Consider the following 25,735-nt stretch of genomic DNA (forward strand, 5'->3'; position numbering starts at 1 on the left):
ACACACACACACACACACACACACACACACACACACATACGCGTGTGTGTGTGTGTGTGTGTGTGTGTGTGTGTGTGTGTGTGTATACATTTTTATGGTGTTAAAAAGTTTAATGTCTTGTTGACAACTTTTTGGGAATACTTGATAACTACAGAAATTCTGTAGTCATGAATGCCCAAATCTACTTAATTTTCCTCTCACTAAATGGACCTTAACCACCCAGCAATGCAAGCCTTCATCAATCATTATTATGACTGTTCTGAAATCACACATGGCCAGTAATCTCTATGCCACTGAAACACCTAAAATTATGTGTATCAAGACACCCCCAATTTCACACAAGAAAGTAATTTTTGTTGTTAAAACAGTTTAATTGGCAAAACTTCTTAAAACAGGTTTTCCTTTCTCATATTGTGTGTAGACTGATGACAAAAAATGTAAAATTTTAAATTAAGTCAATATGACATAATAGTATGGATTAGAAGTGCAGATGTCTGAATACTTTCTGAAGCCACTGTAGCCCTGACCACCAAATGAAGGGGAGCAAAAAAAAAAAAAAGAGCTTCACGTGGACTGGATTAATGATTATAAACCTCTAAGGAAAAATAAATTACATCACAGTGACTTTTGTACAAGTTTATTACAGTTGCAGTATCCCTCTAAAAGGCTTGTCTGAAAAAGTGAAGCTCAGCACTCATAATTGTTTAAGTGGGTCATGTCAGTGTCATTTTGTAAATCAAATTTTTTTCTCATTGACGACACTGCATAAATTTATTTAAAATACGCTTCGCAGTGGTTCTGGAGGGTGGGTTATAAAATGGATTAAACCGGGCACAGCCTCTGATTGTGTGCTACTCCTGATTTGTAGCTGAATGCAAGCACTGGTTGGCTGGCTCTAAAATTAAACCATTACAAACTTCCATATTCAATTTGGTTATAGGAATCTATCCAAAGACAGCAACGACTGTGTGCCTCAATCATATCATTTGGAGCAAATCCGATTCACCTCAGGCCCATTATCCTATTTGATATTAACCTTTAAATCCCCTGCACTGAACTGACGTGAATATGGCAAATTCCAAAGGCAACAGTCAGAATAAAAGCTTCCTGTATAAAAGGTGCAGTTCTTCGGGGTATTAAACCTGTGTAAAGTTGTTGCCATGCAAAATATTTTAGTAGTAATAAGCAACTTGGTGATGTTGTTCCCATTGTATAGGGCAGTCCACTCAGTATGCCTGAGTGATAAGCTCTAGTAAAGCCAGCGGAGTAAGACTTGAACCCATGATATCATCAATTATACAATCTGGTGCTTCTCATAGGCAATGAGTGGGACACTGTGGACCCACACAATGTTTGATTATTTTACATAAAAAAAACAATGTGACTGTTGATACAACTAGTAATAATGATAATGATAAACATTATTCAGTTGGATTATCATTATTATTTTAGCACATTATCCATTCTGAAGGTGATTATGAAGCCTTATTTCCAGATAATCAGCTGCTGTTTTCCTTATTCTTATTAAGATACTGCATTTTTCAGTTCAGAGCTATGTATTTGAATTCTAAACTTGGGAGAAAGTTTGTAATGTCCAGAAATGTCGGGTGCACTCCCATTAACTGCATAAATAACAAATGACTTTTTAAACTGTGCAGAACTTGCCCTTGTCATAAATGTTCTTAAGGCAGAGGAGAGTGAGGCTTCAGACAAAACAGCTCATAATTACATGTTGCCCATTTCCTTTGGCATAAGGAATATCATCGTTCCGACATGTTTTTTTAATTGTGACATTTAAGAACAAAAAAACAAATCTGCCATCTCGTCTCATTTAAAGTTAATTTAATTGTATTTGACATCCTTAAATTACTTCCATCGAGCCTCACACCACCTGTTAATTTGCTCTTCATCTTTTTCATTCCACTCTTCTTGATGATCGGAATAAATTCTTCTCATTTCACCCGTCCCTGTCCTCCCTCAGTCCCATTCTTCCTCGTCTGTGTCGTGGTTGTCCTCTCTCGGTGGCTCTTGAAACTGGATGTTGGCCAGCATGTCCCTCATTGCCACCATTAGACGATTCACCTCCTGGTTAAGCTCCCGACCGGCTCGAGCCACTTCCATGTCGTCCTCCTGCCTCGGGCCACCCTGAACAGCGACAGGCACACATGCATATTCATTACTTTATTATCACTGTGGAACCTGTTGTTAGTGTTGTGCTTGCACTCTGACATGACACCCAAAATACTACTCCTATTGGATGTTCCTGATCAATCTTTTTTAATTATTTGACATACAGCATGTGGTGTGTCTCACTGCAGTTACCAACAGATAAACAGTTTCACCATACTGCATGTTACTGGTGCTGTCCTGAGGATTGGAGATCCCTGGAATTCACTCCCCATTGAAATCCAAACCGTCCCATTCACTGACGCTTTTAAAACTGGCCTTAAAGCCCTAATTCAAACCAGCAAACCTGAATCTTTCTCGCTTGGATTCTTTAATTCCCTTTTAACCCTTTTCAGAGGTTTGATTCCCACTGGCACTAAAGCCAACATTTGTACATACTCATGCTACTGTGTGGCGAATTGGATTACAGTATCCACCAAAAGGCATTTTTTTTAACCATAATTACTGCTGAAAATATGAAAAGAAAACTAACGCTTGTGTCAGAGTTACACTGCCAACTGCAAGAATGTTATGTGATCATTTTTGATAAGTCACAGAAAACCAGTGTGGCTGTTATTAAGTTGCGATTTATTTCTGTGACTTCGAGAGTGTGCTAAGTTTGATAAAATCTTATGGGTAGCTGTGTGATATTGGCTATTAAGACAACAATGGCACTTGATTAATTTATTCCCAGACAAATCAAAAACCTTGATCTTTCAAATAGCCTTCGCTAAATCTATTTTATACAACTGAATAATATTATCAGGGAAACTGAAACTTTTCTGCAGGGAAGATGCCTGGGGTCCACTTGCTTCTAGGCATTCCACTTCAGGTTGGATGTTTTTCCTTGACCCTTATTTACATTCAGATTTTATATTGCCGTTTATGTGCTGAGTTTACAGGCAGAAGAGTACAATTTTCCTAAAAAGCAATGTACAGATTCATACAAAAACAATCCCTGTCAAGCATCACTAATGACTTACTAGAAGTGAGCGCTGGTGTGTGTATCTGCAGAGACCCTGCATTCTGTCTACATTTTGTTGTTTTGCTGTGCTCTGGACTTTTCTGGGCTTCAGCCTTTGGGCGGTGGGTGTGTAGCTCCCAGCCAATAACAGTGCACAGTGCCAGATCAACAGCACAACATCCAATATGAAGTGATGAAAACTGTGGATGAGGACCATGGAACAAGGAAGTATAGCTAGATGAAATGCCAAGCGAACAAAGCCGGTTCCACAGCGAAAATGAATCTGGGGTTTGCTTTCACCTGCTGGCAAACACTGAAGGAGAGGATGAGGATGAAGGGAGGATGAGGATGTTGGAGGGTGCCAGCAGGCCAGATATTTTTGCTAGGATGGTGACAGCATTCATACCATCCCCAAGCAAAATGATAAAAGTCCAAAACGATATTTTCAATACGAGATTAGTTTTGCTTATTTTTATTTTATTTTTTTTTGGTGACATCATTTTGTTCTGCCTGCTTCCAGTTCATTAGTTTAATTTAGGAAAGTTTAATTTTTTCTGGAAAGTCCTTGGAGACATGCAAAAAATGACTAAGTGATAGGTGTCAGTAGGAATTGCCTCATGAAATTGTAAGCTATGTTGAACAAAACCCCTCAGGTACGAGTCAACCTGGACTGAGTTCTGCCTCTCGGTTGTCATCCTGTATATCAAGACATGTGTCGCCATATGGTATTCCTGTATTTTTATCTTTGTTCATACAATCATGGGCACATTACAGCGTAATCTAACGCACAGAGAGATATGAGACTAAAGTGGGGAAATGAAGCGGATAGAGCAAACACTCATTTGTTGCCGAGGACGATATGGACCGAGGATGATTCAAGCTCCTCTTCAAGTATTGCAACAGTTAAATTTATGCCCACACGGCGAACAAAGAACACACACAAATATCTAGCTTCAGGTTTATTTCATTTGAGTTATTTTAAGGAATCAGCCTTCTCACATCTCATAAAAATGAGGCAGAAAATAATTTTTCATATTTTCCATGGCACTGTGGATTGGAACTAAGAAAGCATGCTAAAAACAGTTAATTTAGATCCACCATTTAATGAGAGAAATGGAAAGACTTAATACTGATTAAATTAATTATAAAAATAAAGATACAAATTAATTAAAATAAAATAATTTCACTGAATAAATAAACAATGAGTATTATTAAGAATTTTAGATTCCATTTCCAAAGATCTTCATAATGTTTAAATATTCTTTTAATATCCTGATTTTTTGCTTAAACTGGGATAGGCCAGCAGGCATCAATGTCCAGAATATAAAACTTTGTGTAGATTCAAGGTTATCTAATGATGCCAAGCTATTGTATTGTTATTGTATTGTTATGCACTTCTATATTATTATTAATCAAACCATTTAACTGGTGACATATAAATAGGTCTGCAAGAAACTCTTGCTAGATTATTATTTTTTTTTAATTAGGGTTGTAGAAAACAGGATAAGGCACAGATTACACACACTACAATCATCCTCATTATATGGCACTGTATTTAGACTCAAAAAGTGATGAAACCCTAAATATTGTATGGCAGAAAATTATTGTTGCACTGAATTCTGGGGGTCGAAAGCTTTAACTCTGCTGCACTTCTGACCACACCTATCATCACTGTTGGGTGATGTTTAACAAATGAAATGCTGATATCATGTTAATAATATGCATATGATAATATTGTGTAAATAATTCAGCGCCTGTTAAATGCCAGCAAGTTGTGCAGCACAGAATTTGGTTTTCTCTGTGGTCCTGACTTCTCTATGCTGTCGACTGTGCTGACACACAGTGTGGGAAAGGTGTTAAATGTGTTATCATATCGCTTTGACTGGCTGTCACCTGGGATACAGTTGAGGATAAAACAGCAGTAATGTGGCTTCGTCACAGTAGTCACAGCTGTGGTAAATTTAGGAATTAGGTGAAATTTCCATGTCGCAGATTTTGTACGCCATTATTCTGTTACCACAGAGTTTCATGAATAAGCCCTGTTGTTCATAAGATCTGAAGTTTGCATGGATGTAGACTCATTCTCACGGCATCTTCTTCGTCTTGTTTTATAAATACCAGCTTCTCTGTGCAAAGAGGAGCACACCTTGCTTTTGTGTGTATGCATCATGTGCACATTTGGACCCGGCTCTTCCCTGACCCCCTGACAAGTTAGACAAACCTGGCAGTCAGCAGCTGAGTATGAACAAACTTCTGTTCATATGCAGAGCTCTGTTGGGCTTTCTTTTTGTAGTTGAACTTTAATAAGGGCCTCAGATAAAAGGCTACTGAAACCAGTGTGGGAAACTCCAAACTAGATAATTATTATCATTTAACAGTTTGTTACATTTTGCTTTCCACGAAGTATAACATCGAGGATTGAACAGGGCTCTCAGTAACAGTAAGGCCAAGGATGCAGACAGCTTCCTTCACACTTAATGAATGTTGTCATTGTTGAGTTGTTCAGAGAACCAAATGGGAAATGGTGGACAAAATTAAGCTGTTTTTTTTTTTTTTATATGGCCATGCGTGAGGAGGTCATATGCCTTCACAGTTTTGATATTCTTTATTTGTCAGCCCCTAAGGGGGACTATGGGGACTTTGGAGGAATGTATCAGTTGAGGATGTGAGTTCAGATGTTTTCCCATTTTTCCTTGTTCTGTACTACAGAACCCTGCTAGGAGAGTGAGTTTTTTCAGTGTACAATAGACACTAAGCATTAAGTGCTTGACAAATATTTTAACGTTATACAAATTTAGAGAATTTGTATGAATACTGCTTTTCTAACTCCTGCCTTGAGAAATGCACTCCTTTTCACCTGCCTCAGCCCAATCTAGTGTCCATTCAACTCACCTGAAGGTTGAAGTTTGGCAGCAAAGAACGGAAAAACAGCGACAACGTACTCTCATTCGAGGGTCTGGCATTCTGCCTACACATATGCACAAATGCATGGGCACACACACACACACACACACACACACACACACAAATATTATTTTTCAAGTGGACAAGTCACTGAATGCTTAGTTTTGTAAACACCATATCTTCATCTTCACTTATACAATATATTGTATTAGACGACTGTAAAATGACTTGACAGCCCAATCTCATGTTCTGATGTCTGCAAGTCTTCCTTTACCTCTGCGGCCGGCTGTAAGAGATCACTGAGTCCAGAGGAGGAAGAGGGTCAAAGCCCATCACAGGCTGAGTGGTCACGTCCTGAGGGGATAAGACAAAAAATGAAATGACGGAGAGTGGAAACGCCTTCTCAGAAACGCATTACATCAGAGATGCATCAGAGCTGAAAACTATCCCTGAAAATAGCTCCTGAAACAAAACTGGCTTTTTTGTTGATGACTGTAGGAACAGAGCTACATTATACTGCAACAGCACAATTATGAAAAGAATATTCACAGAAATTTTGTTTCATAATTGCTAAGTTTTTGGCTAAAAGGCATAATATGTGTGACCCCTAAAAGTTAAAAAAAAAAAAAAAAAAAAAAGAGAAAATCACATCTTGGCATCTTAGGTGTCATAAAATGTGACTGGGTAAAGAACAGGTAGATTATACTACACAAGCTGTTTGGAGTAAATTTATGGTTGTTATTTATTTATTTTTCTTTTCTTTTTTTTAAGTCGTGTGTAACAACTAACCTGCTGTATGTTATACTGACATACACTTTAGGTAGGGTGTGTTTCGACTTGAGGGTTAGTAGGTAATGACATATTTTTCATTTCTGTTTGAAGTTTTCCCTTAAAAATGATAAAATCCTCAGTGTTAAAAATGCTGTGGTTCCCATGTCAAAATTATACCTCATTGTGACCTTAACCCCAGTTCATGTGGGATGCATCAGAGCTTTGTTTGCATGAGTTGCCATAAACTTTTCCTTCAGTGAGATAACATTTTTAATTAACCTCATTAACACCCTTTTGTTGTCTGTTTTGCACATATTGGTCTTGCAGCAAGATACAAAGAAATTTCTTTTCGGTGTTAGAATTTTCTTTTAGGTTAAATAGGTTAGGTTATGCATCTTTACTGTCTGTTTGCACAGCTATTTGTCTTTGTGTATGTTACTACATTTATGTTGTACTTTTAAGTCTTCCTCTGTAAGGTAACAGGGCTCGTAAGAGGTCGATATAGTAAACGTGAATCATACATCAATCTTAGCTTGGTGAAACATTTCTATGAGGATAAAGCATGAGTTCTGCTGTCATCCTGTCTCAACTCCATGCTCTTCAAATGCTGCTTCAATGTAGTGTGAACAAAAACATTCCACACATTTTATCTCACTTTAAACTATAGTCATCAGATTGGAAAATCTTAGAATAGACAAGATAACTGGTAAGAATCTGATTTGTCAAGAAAAATCAGAAGTGGCATTGAAATCGCAAAAATTCTGCTGATGCCCATCCCTACTCTGGTGTTCATTGGTGACTGCACTGAGGACATCATGGGTATTAAAAGTGGCTCTCACTAAAGGAAGAGTAGAGGTGGCTTCTTTGATCTCAGAGAGCAGGACATGGCGGTGGATGTTGCGTGGTGCACTCTGGTACCTCTGCTTTCTCCTAGGACAGAACAGCATGTTAGGGTGAAGGCTTTGAGAACAATTATATTCATCATAGCATTAAAAGGAGAGTGGGCAGTCCAATTAAATGCCATTAATGACTATCTCAACTGAGAAACATGAAAAACTGTTTTATTCAAACAACTGCAGGAAAGGCAAAGTTTACCAAAAATGAGGTCCAGAGCTGGAAGAGAAGCTACTGGAATCTTACTTGTTCTCACAGTCCTCCACCAGAGGATCTTTGGTATCGACTCGATGCAACACTTGCTTCACACACTGTTCAAGCCAGAGCATTACCCCTCCTTCTCTCCACAAGGTGTGAGTCCTTCCCACATACAGTCCAATCAGCTCGGCCAGGGCTGGAGATTGCCTAGAGAGAGGGATGTAAGCATGGAGGGAGGACAGGAAGGGGAACACAGAAGAAGGGAAAAGGGGGAAAGGGTTACAATACAGGCCATAAGAACAATCCCTTATCTGATAGTAATTACATTTCTGTGCTATTCTGGCACAAATGAGATGCACTTAGTGGAGGTAAAAGCTAGGTTGATTGTATCTGCCTAGCTTACATTGAAACATGGAGGAATAAAGGCAGCATATATTACCCCATCTGACTCTTTGGGCCAAAGAAGGCATGTGATGAGACTGCAGCATCTGGCTGCACAGTACACAGATCCAATAAAGGCATCAACACTGAAGAAAACACACATACAGCACAACAAACAGGTGAAAACACTTATTTACGATGGGATACAGTTAATGTGGAACACTTTCCTGCACCCAACTCAAGGTCTCCAGTGAACCTTTTACACATGCAATAAGCCACATGAAGAGGGCAGAGTAATCATGTTGCAGTACTCAAACTGGTACATGTTTCTGTGAGTTTGGCTAACCTCCAGGGAACATGATTAGAGCATTCTGCAGCATCAGGTCGGCTTTGTGTCTGTGTTTTTCACTTTCCTCAGGATCGATGTCTTCTTGCTCACTGAGATGGAAGTGGCTAAGCGCCACAGAGAATGCAAAGTTTGGCAGCTGGGACAGATTTCTGTACTCCTGGACACACAAAGAAAATCTTTTTTTTTTTTTTGTTAAAACAATCTGTGTTTTGCAGAGTAACAACATCTAGTATCTAAGTATCACACAGACACACAGACACACACACACACACATACACTTTACCTCCCAGTCTTGGTATAAGCGGAGGAGAGAGTGGTACTCTCTGGAGCGCAGAGTCAGGAAATCAATGAGCAGCAGCATGCAGAGTGGGTCAGAGTCTGGATCCAAACTGATAAAGAGATGGCAGAGGAGACCAAAAAAGATGGTAACGAATGCTTGACCAGGAAACATACAGCCCAAATGTGCAAGTCTGAAGTACATTTGCTGTAAAGCTGATATGGGCTGGTTGATATTTTGACTCAATACAGCAAAAGCAATCTCGATGATGGGTGAACATTTTGCAAGAGCTGCCAATCTGCAGGGTGCAAGTGGCTACTGACACTAGGAAGAGAGTCAAATGCATTTATTTTGTTGGTTTTAAATAGTAGCTACCACAATTTTAACATTATCTGAAGAAAGATGCTAAGTGATGGCTACAATCTCACAGCATCACTGGATATAGTTTGTATCCAAACCATAATAAGCGATACAGTACATGTACTGGCTCCTTGCTGTAAAGCAGTGCATTGACAGTCAGAGGATGTATCTCACGTCTGAGCAACTGCTTCAAGCAGCAATGTAATGATTGTGTTATCAATCATCTTGCCATGTTAAGGTGACAGTGATTTAAATTCATTCAGTTTGGAGATGACAGCCGTCACAGCATATTCCAGCACTAGTGCTTACATAAGGACCAGAACACAACTGTCATGAGATCAGGAGGCTGGAGTTTGATGAAAAACATAGATAAACCACTACTTGAAAAAGCGATAAAACCCAAGGCTAAAGCTGACTGATGGGAGTAGTGCATGATCAGCGGCCCTGTTAGTGTGTGTAAAGCCTTTTGTTGGTGGTATCTCCACCAGCATGGCAGATACGTTTTATGTTCTGTAATGACACAAAAGTGCTTAAGTTTACTCTATCTTAACCTTATGGTCATCTACATGGTAATCATCATACTCATTATAAAATGACATACCATATTATGTAATGTCATGTAACAGTTGGTACTGTATATAGTGCATTCTATGTTTTACACTTCACTAGTATTGATGTGCAATTTAAAGCTAGATTAAGCAATATTTCATACTTTTTTTTTTTAACAGTAAAATCCTTTGTAATGTGAGTCATCATTAGGGGTCTTTCCACCATACAATTTTCAGCCACCCTGTTGTTATTTCCTGGTTTTAGCTTTCTAAATTTCTATATCAGCTTAAATAAGCTCCTACTCTGCCTTCCTGTTAACTGCCTGCCACTTCAACTTTATTCAAAGCATCTCTGAAACTGCATGTTCTGCAGATAAATGTTTTCAATTAAATTTTTATGGGTTTTCAGTTCAAAAAAATAAGATAAAATGACAGAGTGATCACAAACATCATGACCAGCAATGAAACAATTCCTCCAAAAGTTACACAGGGGAAAAACTACAATAATAAAAAAAGGAAAAAATAAGTGTAAAATGAGCATTAAATGCACCTTAAGGAGATGCTGAAGCTATGAAATTGGGAAGGAAAAAAGAAGGAAAAAAACGAGGGGGTGGGTATCTGTTAGATGTATCCTAATTAGTCAGGACAATGGTCTTGGACTATTGTGACAAGATTGGCAAGAGGGCCGCCCATTTCAATTCAAACTCCTCTGGTTATTCAATGGTCTATAAGAAAATCGCTTAAATGCAGCCTTTGCTCATATCCAAATATGCTCATTGTTCGTGAATTGTTGGATCAGTATCACTCTTCCATTTGCAAACTGTGAGCTTTCCTCCACAAAATAAAGCTGTCTGTGATCGTAAGGGATCAATTACTGAGGAGTCGGACATAATAAAAACTCTTGTACAGTAAGTGATCGTGTCTTTAATGGTGTTTTCTAGAGATCCATGGACACTGGCTAAAAATGGCTTGACAAGAAGGTAGTCTTAGAGTAGACAGACCGGGGTCCCCTGGTCTTGATGACATCTTCAGCAGCTAGGTGAGTCTACCAGGCCTAATATTTAAAGCCTCAAAGTTGTCCAGTAAAATCCATGCAGAATCTTAAATTGCACTAATCTAGAATGCAGTTCTCTGAAGAGAGTTTTATCAGATTTCAGGATGTTCTGCCATTCTCTATCAGAGAGCGTCAGGTTCGGGTCCTTTTGCCTGGGGCCTGAACCTACTGAAAATTTAAAATTGTAAATGAATGAAAATTTCATGTTACACACCACAGTGGTTGATAATCTTTGAATGGGTGTCTGATTCATGGGGAGGGGCTGAGCCTGTACCAAAAATGAAGCTAAGCAAATGTCTTAGCTGTAGGTACTGCCAGAGGTGCTTTGGAGTAAGGTCAGATTTTTTAGCAGTTTCTTCAGATGATTTCATACTGCCCTTTTCTTTAAAAAGTCTTTGAGAGTATACATCCCAGTTGGAAACTAGTCTCTCCAGACAGGGGGGATTTCAATACCAAAATCAACCAAATGGATGCAGAGCAAGTGAAAGGAGGGGGGAATCCCAAGAGCTTCCCTCCCTGTTCCACAATGTCTGAGGATTACTAATTACTGGATGACCGTGGGCCCGCAAAGGGAGTGACAGTCTGGGAGGGAGGAGGTCACAGCAAAACTGCTCTACACTATACTAGGGTAATCAGCTTGATAAAGATGTATACCATTGGCCTATACGTTGCAGCACTGATACATAATGATAAAATATGAGCTTGGGCGACCCCATGCTTTCCCTGTCTGTTGCCTACTGAAGTGTTTTAAGATTAAGTCCACACGAACTTGCTGCATAATTTGTCAAATAATGTAAAATATTTACTGGGAATTTTGGCAGGGGTAGCATTTTACATAAGACTAGCTTTATAAAGGGTTTATGAATAGCTTATAATTAATAGTTTAGGATTAGATTATTGAATAAATAAAAACAAAAGTTAAATTCTTGACATACTTTTGAGAGCACGCAGTTTGAGGTTAATATTAACATGATAGCAAGATGACCAATGGCTGAGACCTCTGAAATGTTCACTAATGACTCAGAATTTTTTTTTTTTTTTTAAATAATAGATTCTGGAATATGACGAGAGGGGTACAGTCTCTCTCTTGAGAGTGTTCAAGACGACACATTCTGCAGATAAATGTATCCAAAATTCAGATTCACTGCGAAAGTTCATTCAAAGCAGCTTACTTAGTACCTGAAAGTAGTCAGAAAGTCTAGAAGTAAGAAACATTTCAGTGCAGCTTTAATAAATGACTGAAACTTCCAGCTGATTTGGTGGAGAATCTGTTTTCAGTTAATGTCTGAGTCCTTTAGAATTTAGATAAAGATGAACAAATTCTATAGCATGTGTTTGGGATTTTTTTTTTTTTTAGTATGAAGTCAAAAACATTCTTTTTTTTTCTTTTTCTTTTTTTTTTTTTTTAAACACACTAAATAATTTTGTGTGGTACCTCTATGAGCCATATCTGTATTACGTCTTTTCAGGAGGCAGTCACATTCTGCCCTAGGCAAATGTCAATATAACCACAGTTCTTGTAAACTGAGGAAAAGAGCATTGCCCCTATTCCTGAACAAAACTGCCACTGGCAGAATATATAATAACGACCTCAGTTCACAATCATTTGACAGTATCTTCAGTTACTTAATTTTCTGCACAAATCTGAAGATAGTTCTCAGTAGTCACTTCATTCCTGAAAATAAGTTTTCTTTTTGTTTAGCTTCTTAGCCATGCTAATAAACACAATGGGTGTCACTGTGATCACAAATAAAAGAACACAAGGCTTACTGTTTGCTGTCCACATATGTAGCTCAGACCCATCGCATGACAAGTGTGAGACCCCTTAGCATGCATGTGCACAATCACAGTCACAGCTGTTGGTTCTGAGTACTTGATAGGTGCAATGTATTTTGAACGAGTAGAGTAATGTAAAAATCATGCATGCTGTCTCAGCTTATTACTTGTTGTAGTTTTTCAAAGACAAAAAAAAAAAAAAAACAGTAAAAACGTTTAGGTAAGCCTTTACAATAATGGTAAATGAATTAAGGATTATGTTAATACTTGAATTAATGTATGGATCATGATGAATTCAGGCATATTAATGGTTAAATGATCAATAATTAATGTTGTTCATACCAGAGCTAACCATTAATAATCTTTGTTATAATGTACTAATTCCTTATTACCTAACAGTAACAATTAATACCATGAACTGATGTATTAACTACCATTCAAGGGAGTGTACTTGAGCTGCTAACCCTCTTCAATCGGCACTATAAAGCTACTTAATGAGATACAGGAACGTGCCCTGCCAAAGGAAGTCATGACAAGATTTTGTTTACAGATTTTGGACACTTTTACAGAATTATGCATTAGCTCACGATTTGTATTTATAACATTCTAGAAGCATTCCATGAACTTGATTCTATGATCCTTTTTTTCAATTATTATTTATAAGCACAAGGCCTGGTGCTGCTGTGCAGTTCGCACAGCATTTGTGACGGGTATGAAGTCGTTAAACTAATAATCATACTAGACGTGAGACAGGAATGACCTCTACAACAGTGTTAATTTTGTTGACGAATATTTTTCATCATAGTATTCGTCAACCTTTTTCACGGACGAAAACTAAATGAAAACTCAATAAAAAGTCGGATCGCAGTCGTGTTCGCCGAGTGTATCCGTCCTATGACGCAGTATAAATGAGGCTGCCAGGCAGACTGCAGACACACAAACACGGTAACACACATGGGTGATGGTGATGGATATACACTTAAAAGTCATCAAATTTACCTAACCTAAAACAAACAGGTAAATATAGACTGGGGTTGTATATTTTGATGTCTGTTAAGTTTTACATCATAATAGTCAAATGCCTCTTCTAAGTTATAGTGGCACAGCACACTCAAGGTCTGGTTCTCAGAAATAAAGCCATGATCGAAAAGAAAGAATGTTTTGTATCTTGACTGTCTTTGTGTAATGACAACTGATTCCACTGTTATCAATTTTACATGTGTGTAATGTGCAATCCTGAGTATATCATTAAGTACTGCATGGTTGAAATTCATCTCTACTGATGGGAGAGTCTGCCTGTATTGGCATGATTTAATTAATTCAAACTTTAAAGAGATACGTGCGTGTATATATATATATATATATATATATATATATATATATATATATATATATATCTATATACAGTACAGGCCAAAAGTTTGGACACACCTTCTCATTCAATGCGTTTTCTTTATTTTCATGACTATTTACATTGTAGATTCTCACTAAAGGAATCAAAACTATGAATGAACACATGTGGAGTTATGTACTTAACAAAAAAAGGTGAAATAACTGTAAACATGTTTTATATTCTAGTTTCTTCAAAATAGCCACCCTTTGCTCTGATTACTGCTTTGCACACTCTTGGCATTCTCTCGATGAGCTTCAAGAGGTAGTCACCTGAAATGGTGACTACCTCTAACTAGAATATAAAACATGTTTTCAGTTATTTCACCTTTTTTTGTTAAGTACATAACTCCACATGTGTTCATTCATAGTTTTGATTCCTTCAGTTAGAATCTACAATGTAAATAGTCATGAAAATAAAGAAAACGCATTGAATGAGAAGGTGTGTCCAAACTTTTGGCCTGTACTGTATATCTATATAGATATCTATATCTATATCTATATCTCTATATAGAGATATAGATATAGATAGATAGATAGATCTATAGATATATCTATATCTCCATATAGATATATCTATATATAACTCAAACTAAACTAAAATAATTTAAATTTTCGTCAACTAAAACTAGACTAAAATGTTTTTAATTTTCGTCGACTAAGACTAGACTAAAACTATTTAGGACAGCAATGAGTACAATCTGACTAAGCCTAATAAGCATTTTCGTCAAGAAGACTAAGACTAAAATTAAAATGGCTGTCAAAATTAACACTGCTCTACAATGAGTTAGATTATGCAAAAGGTTAAATGATGCATAGACATTTGTTTCAGTATGCCTGCAGGTAGCCAGTAGAAGCATATAGTAACTTTAGGGTGATGATAGTTGCTTGTGAGTGTCTGACTACACAGCAGTTGCTTCACTCCCAGGAGCAGAAGCTCTGGCAGGATCTGATCCCTTAACTGCAGGGGTGCAAATGTGAAATATGATCACAGGTATAATGATCACAAAACATTAAAAGAAGGTCTGAAACTGCCCGCCCCCTTTCTTGGCGGTCTGCCTGCAGAGTGACAACCTGAGATAACAGGAGCTGTTGATGAGCTTCAAAGAGCTTCGAGTCATGTTTGTCTAGGATTGTAATGACTGTATCTGAGGTCAGAGCAATGCTATTGGTCAGCCTTTGAGTGGACAAACCTGTGGGATTGATTTATAATTCTCTCATGTAAAACATTTCAGTCTTCCTTAATTATGTTTTCCCTATTCTAAATAGCATTTCATTCCCATTCCCCTCCGTTGGCTGTGGGTATTTCTGTGTACCTCAAGATCAGTCTGCAGTACTCCAAGGCTGTCCGTGGGCATCCTCTCTTCTCTAGGAACATCATGTGCTTATAAACAGCCAGATAAAATGCCCTGCAAACAGAGATTACTGAAATGTGTTGTGTGAAATACTTTACCACAGAATAATAACAGAGGCAAACACAGAAATGCGCAATTTAACTTAGAAACCATGGCTGCAAATGACCAACCTGTTCTCCGGTCTGAGATAATCAAGTCTGCAGGTCCCTGAGGTCAGACTGAATAATGGGTGAAAAGCACATTCAAAACTGTACAAGGCCCGCTCTGGAATAAAATTAAAACACAGTTTTCATATAAGTCCACATCAACTGAAAAATAACCTTGCCCTGTAAGCACCTCTGGATACTTTGGTTATAACTTCCTTCAAATCTTTAAAAAAAAAAAAAAAAAATGCATATTAATTCAATAGGCAAAGCCCTGTTGAATGCTGTCACAAATTTTCATGGTATTGACCATGTTCAAAACATCACCAGCATGGTCAGGTTTCATCCTCTAGTCAACATGAATGTCGTAACCAGATTTAATGGTGATCTAAAAAGTCGATTTTGAGGTGCCTGGACCTAACAGCCGACCGACCGCACAACAGGCCGACTAACAGTGAGACATATAGGCCCCTGTTTCCCAGCAGAGGCATGCCTCTCAGTTCTTCGGGGAAACAGCACTGTGGTTTTACACAAGTCAAGCACAAGATTTTGTGGAACAAACTGATTAGTTACTTTTAGTCATAATAAGGATACTGAGGAAAGACACTTAAAACACTTCATGTGTCTGTGTGTATGTTAGTGTATGCCATAAACTGGCATCCATAAAAGCATAAAACTGGAATAGAATAAGTATGAGTGTCATGCTGGATGTGATGGAAAAGTCAGACTGGCCACACTTTGGCAGCACATAAACCTCTTTGTGAGCCAAGGCAAGCTGGCATTCAGTTCTGTTTTCAGTTAATGTCTGAGTCCTTTAGAATTTAGATAAAGATGAACAAATTCTATAGCATGTGTTTGGGATTTTTTTTTTTTTTAGTATGAAGTCAAAAACATTCTTTTTTTTTCTTTTTTTTTTTTTTTTAAACACACTAAATAATTTTGTGTGGTACCTCTATGAGCCATATCTGTATTACGTCTTTTCAGGAGGCAGTCACATTCTGCCCTAGGCAAATGTCAATATAACCACAATTCTTGTAAACTGAGGAAAAGAGCATTGCCCCTATTCCTGAACAAAACTGCCACTGGCAGAATATATAATAACGACCTCAGTTCACAATCATTTGACAGTATCTTCAATTACTTAATTTTCTGCACAAATCTGAAGATAGTTCTCAGTAGTCGCTTCATTCCTGAAAATAAGTTTTCTTTTTGTTTAGCTTCTTAGCCATGCTAATAAACACAATGGGTGTCACTGTGATCACAAATAAAAGAACACAAGGCTTACTGTTTGCTGTCCACATATGTAGCTCAGACCCATCGCATGACAAGTGTGAGACCCCTTAGCATGCATGTGCACAATCACAGTCACAGCTGTCGGTTCTGAGTACTTGATAGGTGCAATGTATTTTGAACGAGTAGAGTAACTTTTGGACCAAAAGCCTTATAGCCCCAACCACATTTGTGGCAGGCCACCACTTTTAGATAATACTTTTTCAGATACAGATAAAATAACAGGAGACTGTTAGTCCCAACCTTCAAGAGAGGGATTCAAAACTGATAACAGGTCATAGATTTTAGGAGAAATAATCTTACCAACATTACATAAATAAAAAGACATCACTATCCCATGATGTTATAAAAAGCTTCTGTTCTGAATTAGATAACCAAGGACGTGCAGCATGGCAAGACAGAGTGGATTCTGGATCAGAAATCAGAAGTACTTTATTGTTCCCTAAGGGGAAACTGTGATAAGACCCTGCTTACAGGTTTACTAGACCCCATAAGAAATCCTCCTTGTGCTTTCAGGTTAGAATAAATGTAAGTAAGTAGGTACTGATCCTCACCGATGAGGTCCCTGGCCATCTCTTGATCCTCCTGTATGCGACAAACATCAGAGAGCTGCAGCAGAGAATCAATGTGATAGGGGTTCATCTGCAGCAGGGTCTATGGGATCAAAAAGAAGGAAAGAAAGTCAGGAGGGAAGAGAGAGGCAAAGAGGTGAATTGAGGATAAAAAAAAAATCCAATATTTGAAAGTCCCAAATATTAAGGATTGGATATTTATTAAATATAATAGTAGATAAATTAAGTGGCACAAAACTGCAGCCTGTTAGTTAGAAATGATTCATGGTTTTTTCGTAAAGATTCTGTAGATTATGTTTACAATATGTGCAGAATGCTGAAGCCAAGCTTTTAACTGGAACGTGCAAGCCTGCCCATCTTTCTCCTGTTCTTGCCTCCCTGCACTGGCTATCTGCTTGTTTTAGACTACGTTTTAAAGTCCTTTCATTTGTTTTTAAAGCTCTTCATGGTTTGACACCCTCCTTATTTATCAGACCTTCTATCCCCCTATATGGTATGGTCACTTCGATCATCTGACTAATTGCTTTTTGCCACTCCTCAGGCTCAGTTTAGACTTAATGCTTGACATTTAAGTTTATTTTAAATATATTTTGTAACTATATTTTGCCCAATTTTGTCTAAATTTGTCTTTTCAAACTGGTCAGCTTGCATTCTTTTCAAATGTTCTATACCAATAAACTTGACTTGACTTATAACTAATTAACTGCCTTGGATTATGACTGCCCAGATAAGAGGCCAACGAAATTATATGATAATTATGTGTAAATGTTCAAGTGCATGCAAAACATGAGGTCTTGGCTGCTGATATCTGTATGTTAAAGAAAGGTGAAAGGAAATTTTCAAGTGCTGCTTGCCAAACTATTGACATGTCCTATGATACCTTGCAAAATATATGCAAATATTTTTTATCTGAAACACTTACTCCATATCTAGCATTTATCAAGGATACAGTGGCATCTAGCATTAGGACAACTCTGTCAGCAAATTTTAAATTTCAACAATAAGTTAATCAATAACAATATTAATAAAAAAGCAATATCAAAGCAATGGAAGAACTATTGCTAAAGTTGCATGTACAGGTGTGGAGTCTGTGATTAAAACAAACTGTCACTTGTGTTCCAACTGTAAAATAAAATTAAAATTAAAATAAAAAAAAAAAAAACTGTATCAGTGTAAGGATTTTAGTATATATTCAGATATGGGAAAATATTGCTATAGAGTAATGAACTGGTTCTTTCCCCCAGCCCTGTTAACATCCGTACTGAGAATGTGAAACGCATTTAAAGTGTTACTCCTGATAAACATGCAGAGAATGGACTTGTACCACAATATTGTTTGGATCCATGGACTCTACAGCATCCAGGAACTTGAACTGTACTTGCTGGTAGTCTCGACTGTGCTCAAACGTGAAGTACTGCAGGCCATCCTTTGACTGGAGTAAGGTCATTGAGATTCCTGCAGAGACACATCAGACACATCAAAGCAACAAACTAGAAAGTAGGCCACATACCTCCGCTAACACTATGCACTATGCCAGTTAAAATGATGGATATTCACCAATCATGCCCACCGCCCCAACCCTCTCCAACCTTTCCACAAAGTTTTTCAGCCTTTCTGCAACATCTCATGCAAATTCATTCCTAACTTTACAGATATCGTGTTAGCAAGCAAACGAGCAGAAAAAAAAAAAGAAAATGGGATGAAAATATAACACCCCAGTATCTCAGTCAGTAGAGGGAACAAACAGATAAACTAAGTACTGTGATAATGACCAGTGTAACATTAAATATTTTAAATAAAGCTTATACCACTTATACCATATTACATCTGTGATACTTCGCAACCATTTTATAGCTCCTGTCTGACACTGCTTGGCATAAAAATAACATCTTTTTTGTTTCTTAATTATTATAAATTAAAAAACAAAAAAGACCACCATTATATATCCCCCTGTATGTCCTAAGAGCTCCTCTTACATTTACTAAAATCACTATCAAATGATGAGTATGGGCTGTGTGATGTGGGCAAAATAAAATATCATAATATCTTTATACCTCAAAAATGATATTGCTAAAACATTGTATGGATGAGTATTGGTGCCTTCATAAGATATTTACACACAAGAAACTGTTGGTAAGTAATCATAAGTAATGTAAAAAACAGGGCAGCTAAAACAATAATAAGATGAAGAAATTGCATCCCTTCGCTGCAATGATGCCTTTAAAACCACAATAATACAAGCCTTCTGCTATATCATTATATTGGGATATCCAAAATCCCATATTTAGTCTCATATTTCACAATATCAATATAATATCAATACATGGCCCAGCCTTGTCAGCCACAACTCCAACAGGAGTTCACTGGGAACAGCGAAGAGTTTCGTACTCAGCTGCACGTGGATCAACAAAACAGCAAAGAGATCCTAGAGCTTTCACAGCCTTTACACAAGGTTTAAGACATTCCGATTTTTGATGGGGATGTAACAGTGATATGTCCTATCTTAAAAAAAATGGCGTATTAGGTCTGAAAGTATTTTTCCATAACTGTATACTATGAACCAAGAGTCAAAATGTCAGTAACTGTGTGTGGCATTATACAGATAAGGATGCTTCTGGGAGGGAGAAATCTGTTTATTAAATGGCCTTCAGTTTATGGCTGAGGGCCATTTATGTTCTTAAGTACCAGACTCATTAATGTCCTGAATTGTATGTAGTGGAGGTGGGGGTTATAATGTGTGTGCCATTTCACCACTGAGGGGAAGATCGAGAAACTTGAATGTCACTAATTGGCTTTTCTCAGAACTAACCTACTAGAGCCTCCTAGTGGTGACAATTAAACATTGCTTGAGACGGGGCCTGCAATCACAGTCCCCTGGTTGTTCTAGTGTTCTGAGTCAAAGACTGAGGATATCTAATAACTTCAGAATATATTAGATTTATTTTCATGTCAGCAGTCTTTTTGTCAGACAATCTCACATTTATAATGGAGAATATCTCATTTAGGAATGAGTCTTCATTTAATATTTTGAGCAGGCCTTGACAGTATGAGAAAGAGAGTCAGTCGGAAGCATTTCGGGAACAATGTTAAGAGATTGTCCCAGTAACAGTGTTTTAATTTTCAAATTCGTAAAGAGATTAGTAAAGTCAGATGGACACTGTGTTTGAAGGCTGTGAGGAGCACCATGATCCTTTGACTTGTCAAAGTGTAAAAAGTGTAATGAAAAGTTAACATATCTATATAAAATCTGCATTTGCTCATAACATGCGCAGGTTTAAACATGAGCCATCAACTCAGATTGTAAACACTGAATTAACATGGTGCGAACAAGAATTTAAACAAAAGCAGAGGCTACCTGGGCGGCTGAAGCGAGGCCAGGTGTCTTTAGGAGAGGCCATCCAGGTGCTGCGATGAAACTGTCTCTGTCTCTGTCGAGGTCTGTCAACAAATAACAGATATAAACAGAAGCATACATACAATACAAAAGCCCTGAGCCACTACAGTTGTAATAATCATATGAAAAATTCCCCATTACCTTTGATCTCCAAGAACAGCCCGAGCCCCAAAATATCTCTTCAGCTCTGTCTCTGGATTCAGGTTCCTAATGAACAAACACAGATCAAGGCCTTACAAGTTGTATGAGGCGAAGTGACAACATGGACCAACTACACAAACACTTTCCAAAGAACCCATTGGGTCTGTTGATTTAGACTGAATTCAGTAAAATGTCAACCTCATCAAGTATAACATGATGAAATACAGAGGTGTTAAATATATAAATATCATTTATAAAAACCAACATTAGACTATTTGGGCGGTTTGATGTCAATACATTGAATATTTTAGTCAAATTCTGTTATACTGCTACTACTGTAATCCACAACCAGTGGAAATCAATAAATGTTGTTTTCAAATTCCCTTTCAAGCCTTATTGCATTCACGTTTATTACTAGTGGTTTCTCCCAGAAACCTGATTAAGAGCCTGTCATAACTCAAAATGATGTATTTTTACCCTATATGCAACCAGTAAATAAATCTGTGTAATTCCTGAAGAGCACATACAGTGTTGTTAGTCTTTCTACTAAATCCTATTTAAGTTCACGGCCATGAGAATAAGGTCTAACTGGAGACTTGTGAGCAGCAGATACATGTTTAGAGAGGTGGGGTTGGTTCGATGCCACCCTGGGCAATTTTTACCCTCTGTCATTACAATATGCTCCACCTGAATCATCGTTTCACTGTAACTAGTCAGAGTAACCTCAGCATTGCTTACATGTAAATACATACATTTTGTCCCTGTGTCAACTCTGATTACAGCTACGCCCATGCAGTCTTATCTGTGGCACCAGCGAACGCCCTGATCCGGCTCAAGATTCTCCTCCTCAGCTTTACATCCTCAAGGGGCCTAAAATAATCATATCTAACAAAAAAAAAAAAAAAAAACCTGACCGTAAACTGTGCATGGCTTCACCTGTGCTCCACGTATATCACAGATCTGTTGTCTGAACTTCCACAGCCAGCATTCTGTACGGTCACACCGTTGGACTGCTCGATGGTCTCCAGCAATGCATCGATATCATCATCTGCTCCGTCCTCCTGAAACCACATCAAAGTCCATTAACAAGATAAGAACAAATTTATTGGAAAATACACACACATAAAAAAAAAATTACCATGGTGGCTAAATGATGCCATGGTTTGGAATGTGTAAAACAAAAAGTACCACCCTTCAAACCTTGGTTGTTAACCCTCTCAAGATATGCTACTTTGCTTACTTGGACACTTCAAGGGTGGAGCTGGACAACTCTGGATTGTCATAAATCACAACTGGCAGTTCTCAACATATTAATTTTGATCCTTGTGATTTGTAAATGTGATGGCTGTGCTGCTAAGACAGATCTAAAATCCAAATTCACTAACTTTACCTGTATATCCTCTGAGGTCATTTTTGTCTTCCTCTTTTTCTTCTTCTTTTTGACTTTGTCTCTAGATGTGGACTAACAGACAACAAAGATAAAATGTGACATTGACATTTAGCTTGACAAAATACATACATATACTTAAGTTAGTACAACACATGCAGACATCCTCCTCACTCTCTTAACTGATTATGTTTACCTTTGTAGCCCTTTCCTCTTCCTTTTGCTGATTTTCTTCAGTGTCTCTGTTGTCATTTTTCTCCAAACCAGCATCATCGGTCCCGTCTGGCTTCTCCACATTTTCGTCAGTGGAAATCTTCTCTGTTTCATTCTCTGCATCGCAAATCTATCGCAAATGTTTTTCAAGAATTAAGAAACACACAGCTGTACAAAGCATTTTCAAAAGTGACCAAGACAGTGAAAGTCATAGCTACATGAAACCAGGCAGAGAATTCCCTAATGCTGAGTGGCAGTGGGACAGGGAGGATATGGCCAAAAAATGAAACCTCAAATTATCTGTCAAACGTTTCACAATTTTAATCTAGGTTTTTCTCGTTTTTTTTTTTTTACTAACTACTACTAAAGCTAACTGATGGGAATCTTTGTAGACATGATAATGACTGGTGATTTGCACATGCGCTTTTGAGCATGCAGGGTCTGTGTGGATGAATGAGTTGGGATTCAGCATTTTTTTTCACTGATTTAAAACATACATTCAAATTAACTAATGTATCAGTAATAATTCAGTAATAACGCCATGAAGTGTTGACGTGACTCATATTCCTAATGGCATTTAATGTAACCTGAAATTATTTGGGCAATGTATATGGCACAGTTATTGCTGGTATTGAGCATACTTTAACTAGACAAAATTTAAATTTGTTATTTTACTGATGAAGTGAAAAAAACGAATGTACTGACTGCATCAGGACTTAAGAAACAGCTTCTCGTCATTACTTTTTCACAATAACGGCTAAAAGTGTTGGCTGGCTACCGAGCAGTTTCATAAATTAAATTATCAACACTAACTTCGTGTTTTTTCTTCCTCTTGTCATTGGTCCAATATGACTGAAGGAATGCGATAACGCCGTGGCTGCTAACTTCGCCTGTGCTAGCGCCGTTTACGTAAAGCAAAACCATGGACGCTGTGTACATTTGTCAGTGAGAAACACACTAATATTGATGTTACAAGCTGTCACAAAGTTTGTACTGCCACCTTACCAGCTCATAAATGTTGCCGACGTTTTTCTGAGCCTTGTTCTTCTTGGCTTTTCGGCTCCTGCTGGTCTTGTTGGACTGGACAGGGACAGGAGCCTCGTCAGCCTGCTCCTCCGGATCCTCTCCTAAAGTTAGGTGTCCGAGGTCCAGGTCCTCCTGGCCGCGCTGCTTCCCCTTCAGCCTCCGCAGAGCCCGGCTAGACATCGTCCACTGGTTTGCTTATGGCCTACAGCTACATACAATTCCCTGTTTACTATTTACCTAACGTTAGCCTGTGAGGCAGCCTACATTAAAGCACAGCAATGTTGACAAGTTGTGCTTCCAGTAACGACACACGAGTAAGGGTCAATTTCATTGGTGGAAAACTCTTCTTCTGCTGCTGCTTCTGTTTTTTCTTCTTCCCACTTTTCCTAGTTTTTGATAGGTTAAAGAGTGCATTAACGCCACCTACTGACGTGGAGTGTAAACTGAGGCTTTACAAAATTTCTAATCAAAGACTAAAAATCAAATCAAATCAAATCAAATAAAAACAGCATATATTCTCTCAAGACAGACCTGCTGTTTCAAAGTTTCAAAGTTAAGATTCTCAATCTCAATCTATGCCGATTTTATATCACACCAACTACACTCTCAGATAATAAAGCAGATAAATGTACCTTTAGGGTTACAGCTGCTTGTCACTGAGGTAGCACCCTCTAAGGTACAGCTTTTGTACCCTTGACATTGGCCACTTATTGGTACCCTTGTGGTTCGTACCTTATAGAGGCCAGTCTTGTTCCTATATTATAACCACAATATTTCCTGGATTAATGCTTTTACCTATTTTTCATATTGACAAATCTACAAAACTTATTTCAAGGCTACTCAACAATATCCTACAAGTTAAAATCTGCCTTAAATTAATATTTTACCTTATTTATTTATTTATTGGATTTGGTCTAATAAATACCGTTTCCTGATATTGTACCTTAACATTTAGTGGAAATGGCACATATATGTACCTTTTACTGCTTTGGAACATACATGTACCTTTTTGGCTCTGAAAAAATACACATAATTACCTTGAGGTCCAATAATTAGCCCTAGTACATCAGTGCAGACTGTACCTTGGGGGACATAAACAGACTCCTACTGTAGCCCTGTTTCTGACTTCTTAATTGCACTCACCTGCCATCCCAGGTGTACATCATGTATTAGTCTTTGATTAGAATTACTGGAAACCAGCATGGCTCTGGCTCCATTCCACCATAGGGTTGTTTTCAATATATTTCAACCGGAAATGTTAGACTTCCCTGTAACATCCTCTTCCACGTCCACCTGTCCTCACAGGTTTTCCTCACAGCAGTGCTCCAGTTAAGGGTTACATAACTCTCTGACACCTTCATCTGAGATGTGAGACTTGCAGAACAGGTGGGGCATGAGTACTGGGTTGAAAAGCACTGCTACACAGAAGATACCCATCTACATTTTCTGTTTTTGTCTTTATCTCACTTTTTTTCAAAGCTGCAAATAACACTAGAGAGGAATCTGACATACTGTGTTACCATACTGTGTCATCAGACTGTATCTACACTCCAACTGAGATATGAAAACCAATTTATAATACAGTGTCTGCTATAGTGTGTAATTTCAGTTAGGGGATAAATGACCTACCTGGAAATCCTATAATAGAATACAAATTTACACACTTACACTAGTAATAGTCATTTCACAATAACCAGGTTAACTTACTATGTTACACAGCTCTCATGATTGTTATTTAACTTTTTACATTATTGTGAAATTTGACCTTTGATACTTCCTTCCTATGCATGTAATAATTAACAACTTCTTTCATTAAGCAGGAGGTGGCAGTAATAGCCCAAACACGGACACCCGAAAAGGTGTGGCAAGCCTTAAACACGCATTGTCAAGGCCCCACCCGTTAAATCATATTGTTGTAATTACCAGGTGCTGAACAGTTTGTAAAAAGAAGCTGCAGGACATTTATGTGCATGGAATGATTCATAGGATATATATTATGATCTATTGTCAGGCGTCCCTAAGTCTAAATGCAGTGTTAGTTACTGATGGTGTAAAACTAACAAAGGGAAGTGTGCTGTGGTTTCTACACCGACTCCAGCTGCCAAACAGCTCAACTGTGGCAAACAAGGAGAAATAGCTGAGAGGAAATGAATGTGAGCAACAAGCACAACTTGTCCAACAAC

At 37.9% G+C, this 25,735-nt stretch overlaps 1 protein-coding gene across 1 annotated transcript; it reads right to left on the reverse strand.

Moving 5' to 3' along the window:
- Positions 1-347: 347 nt before the first annotated feature.
- On the reverse strand, positions 348-23,886 carry tcf25 (TCF25 ribosome quality control complex subunit). The gene is made up of 18 exons (XM_030047816.1): positions 23,532-23,886; positions 22,510-22,656; positions 22,317-22,388; positions 21,863-21,987; positions 20,927-20,992; positions 20,747-20,829; positions 18,716-18,846; positions 17,374-17,473; positions 15,557-15,650; positions 15,348-15,440; positions 8,911-9,016; positions 8,625-8,784; positions 8,337-8,424; positions 7,946-8,104; positions 7,645-7,735; positions 6,309-6,388; positions 6,023-6,098; positions 348-2,145 (listed from the first exon to the last, which is right to left on the reverse strand). Exons 1-18 carry the CDS (start codon positions 23,730-23,732, stop codon positions 1,978-1,980), a joined length of 2,040 nt encoding a protein of 679 aa, XP_029903676.1. The 5' UTR covers positions 23,733-23,886; the 3' UTR covers positions 348-1,977.
- Between the last annotated feature and the right edge of the window lie 1,849 nt (positions 23,887-25,735).

The sequence above is a fragment of the Myripristis murdjan genome, chromosome 3, assembly GCF_902150065.1.
Source record: "Myripristis murdjan chromosome 3, fMyrMur1.1, whole genome shotgun sequence".
Classification (NCBI taxonomy): Eukaryota; Metazoa; Chordata; class Actinopteri; order Holocentriformes; family Holocentridae; genus Myripristis; species Myripristis murdjan.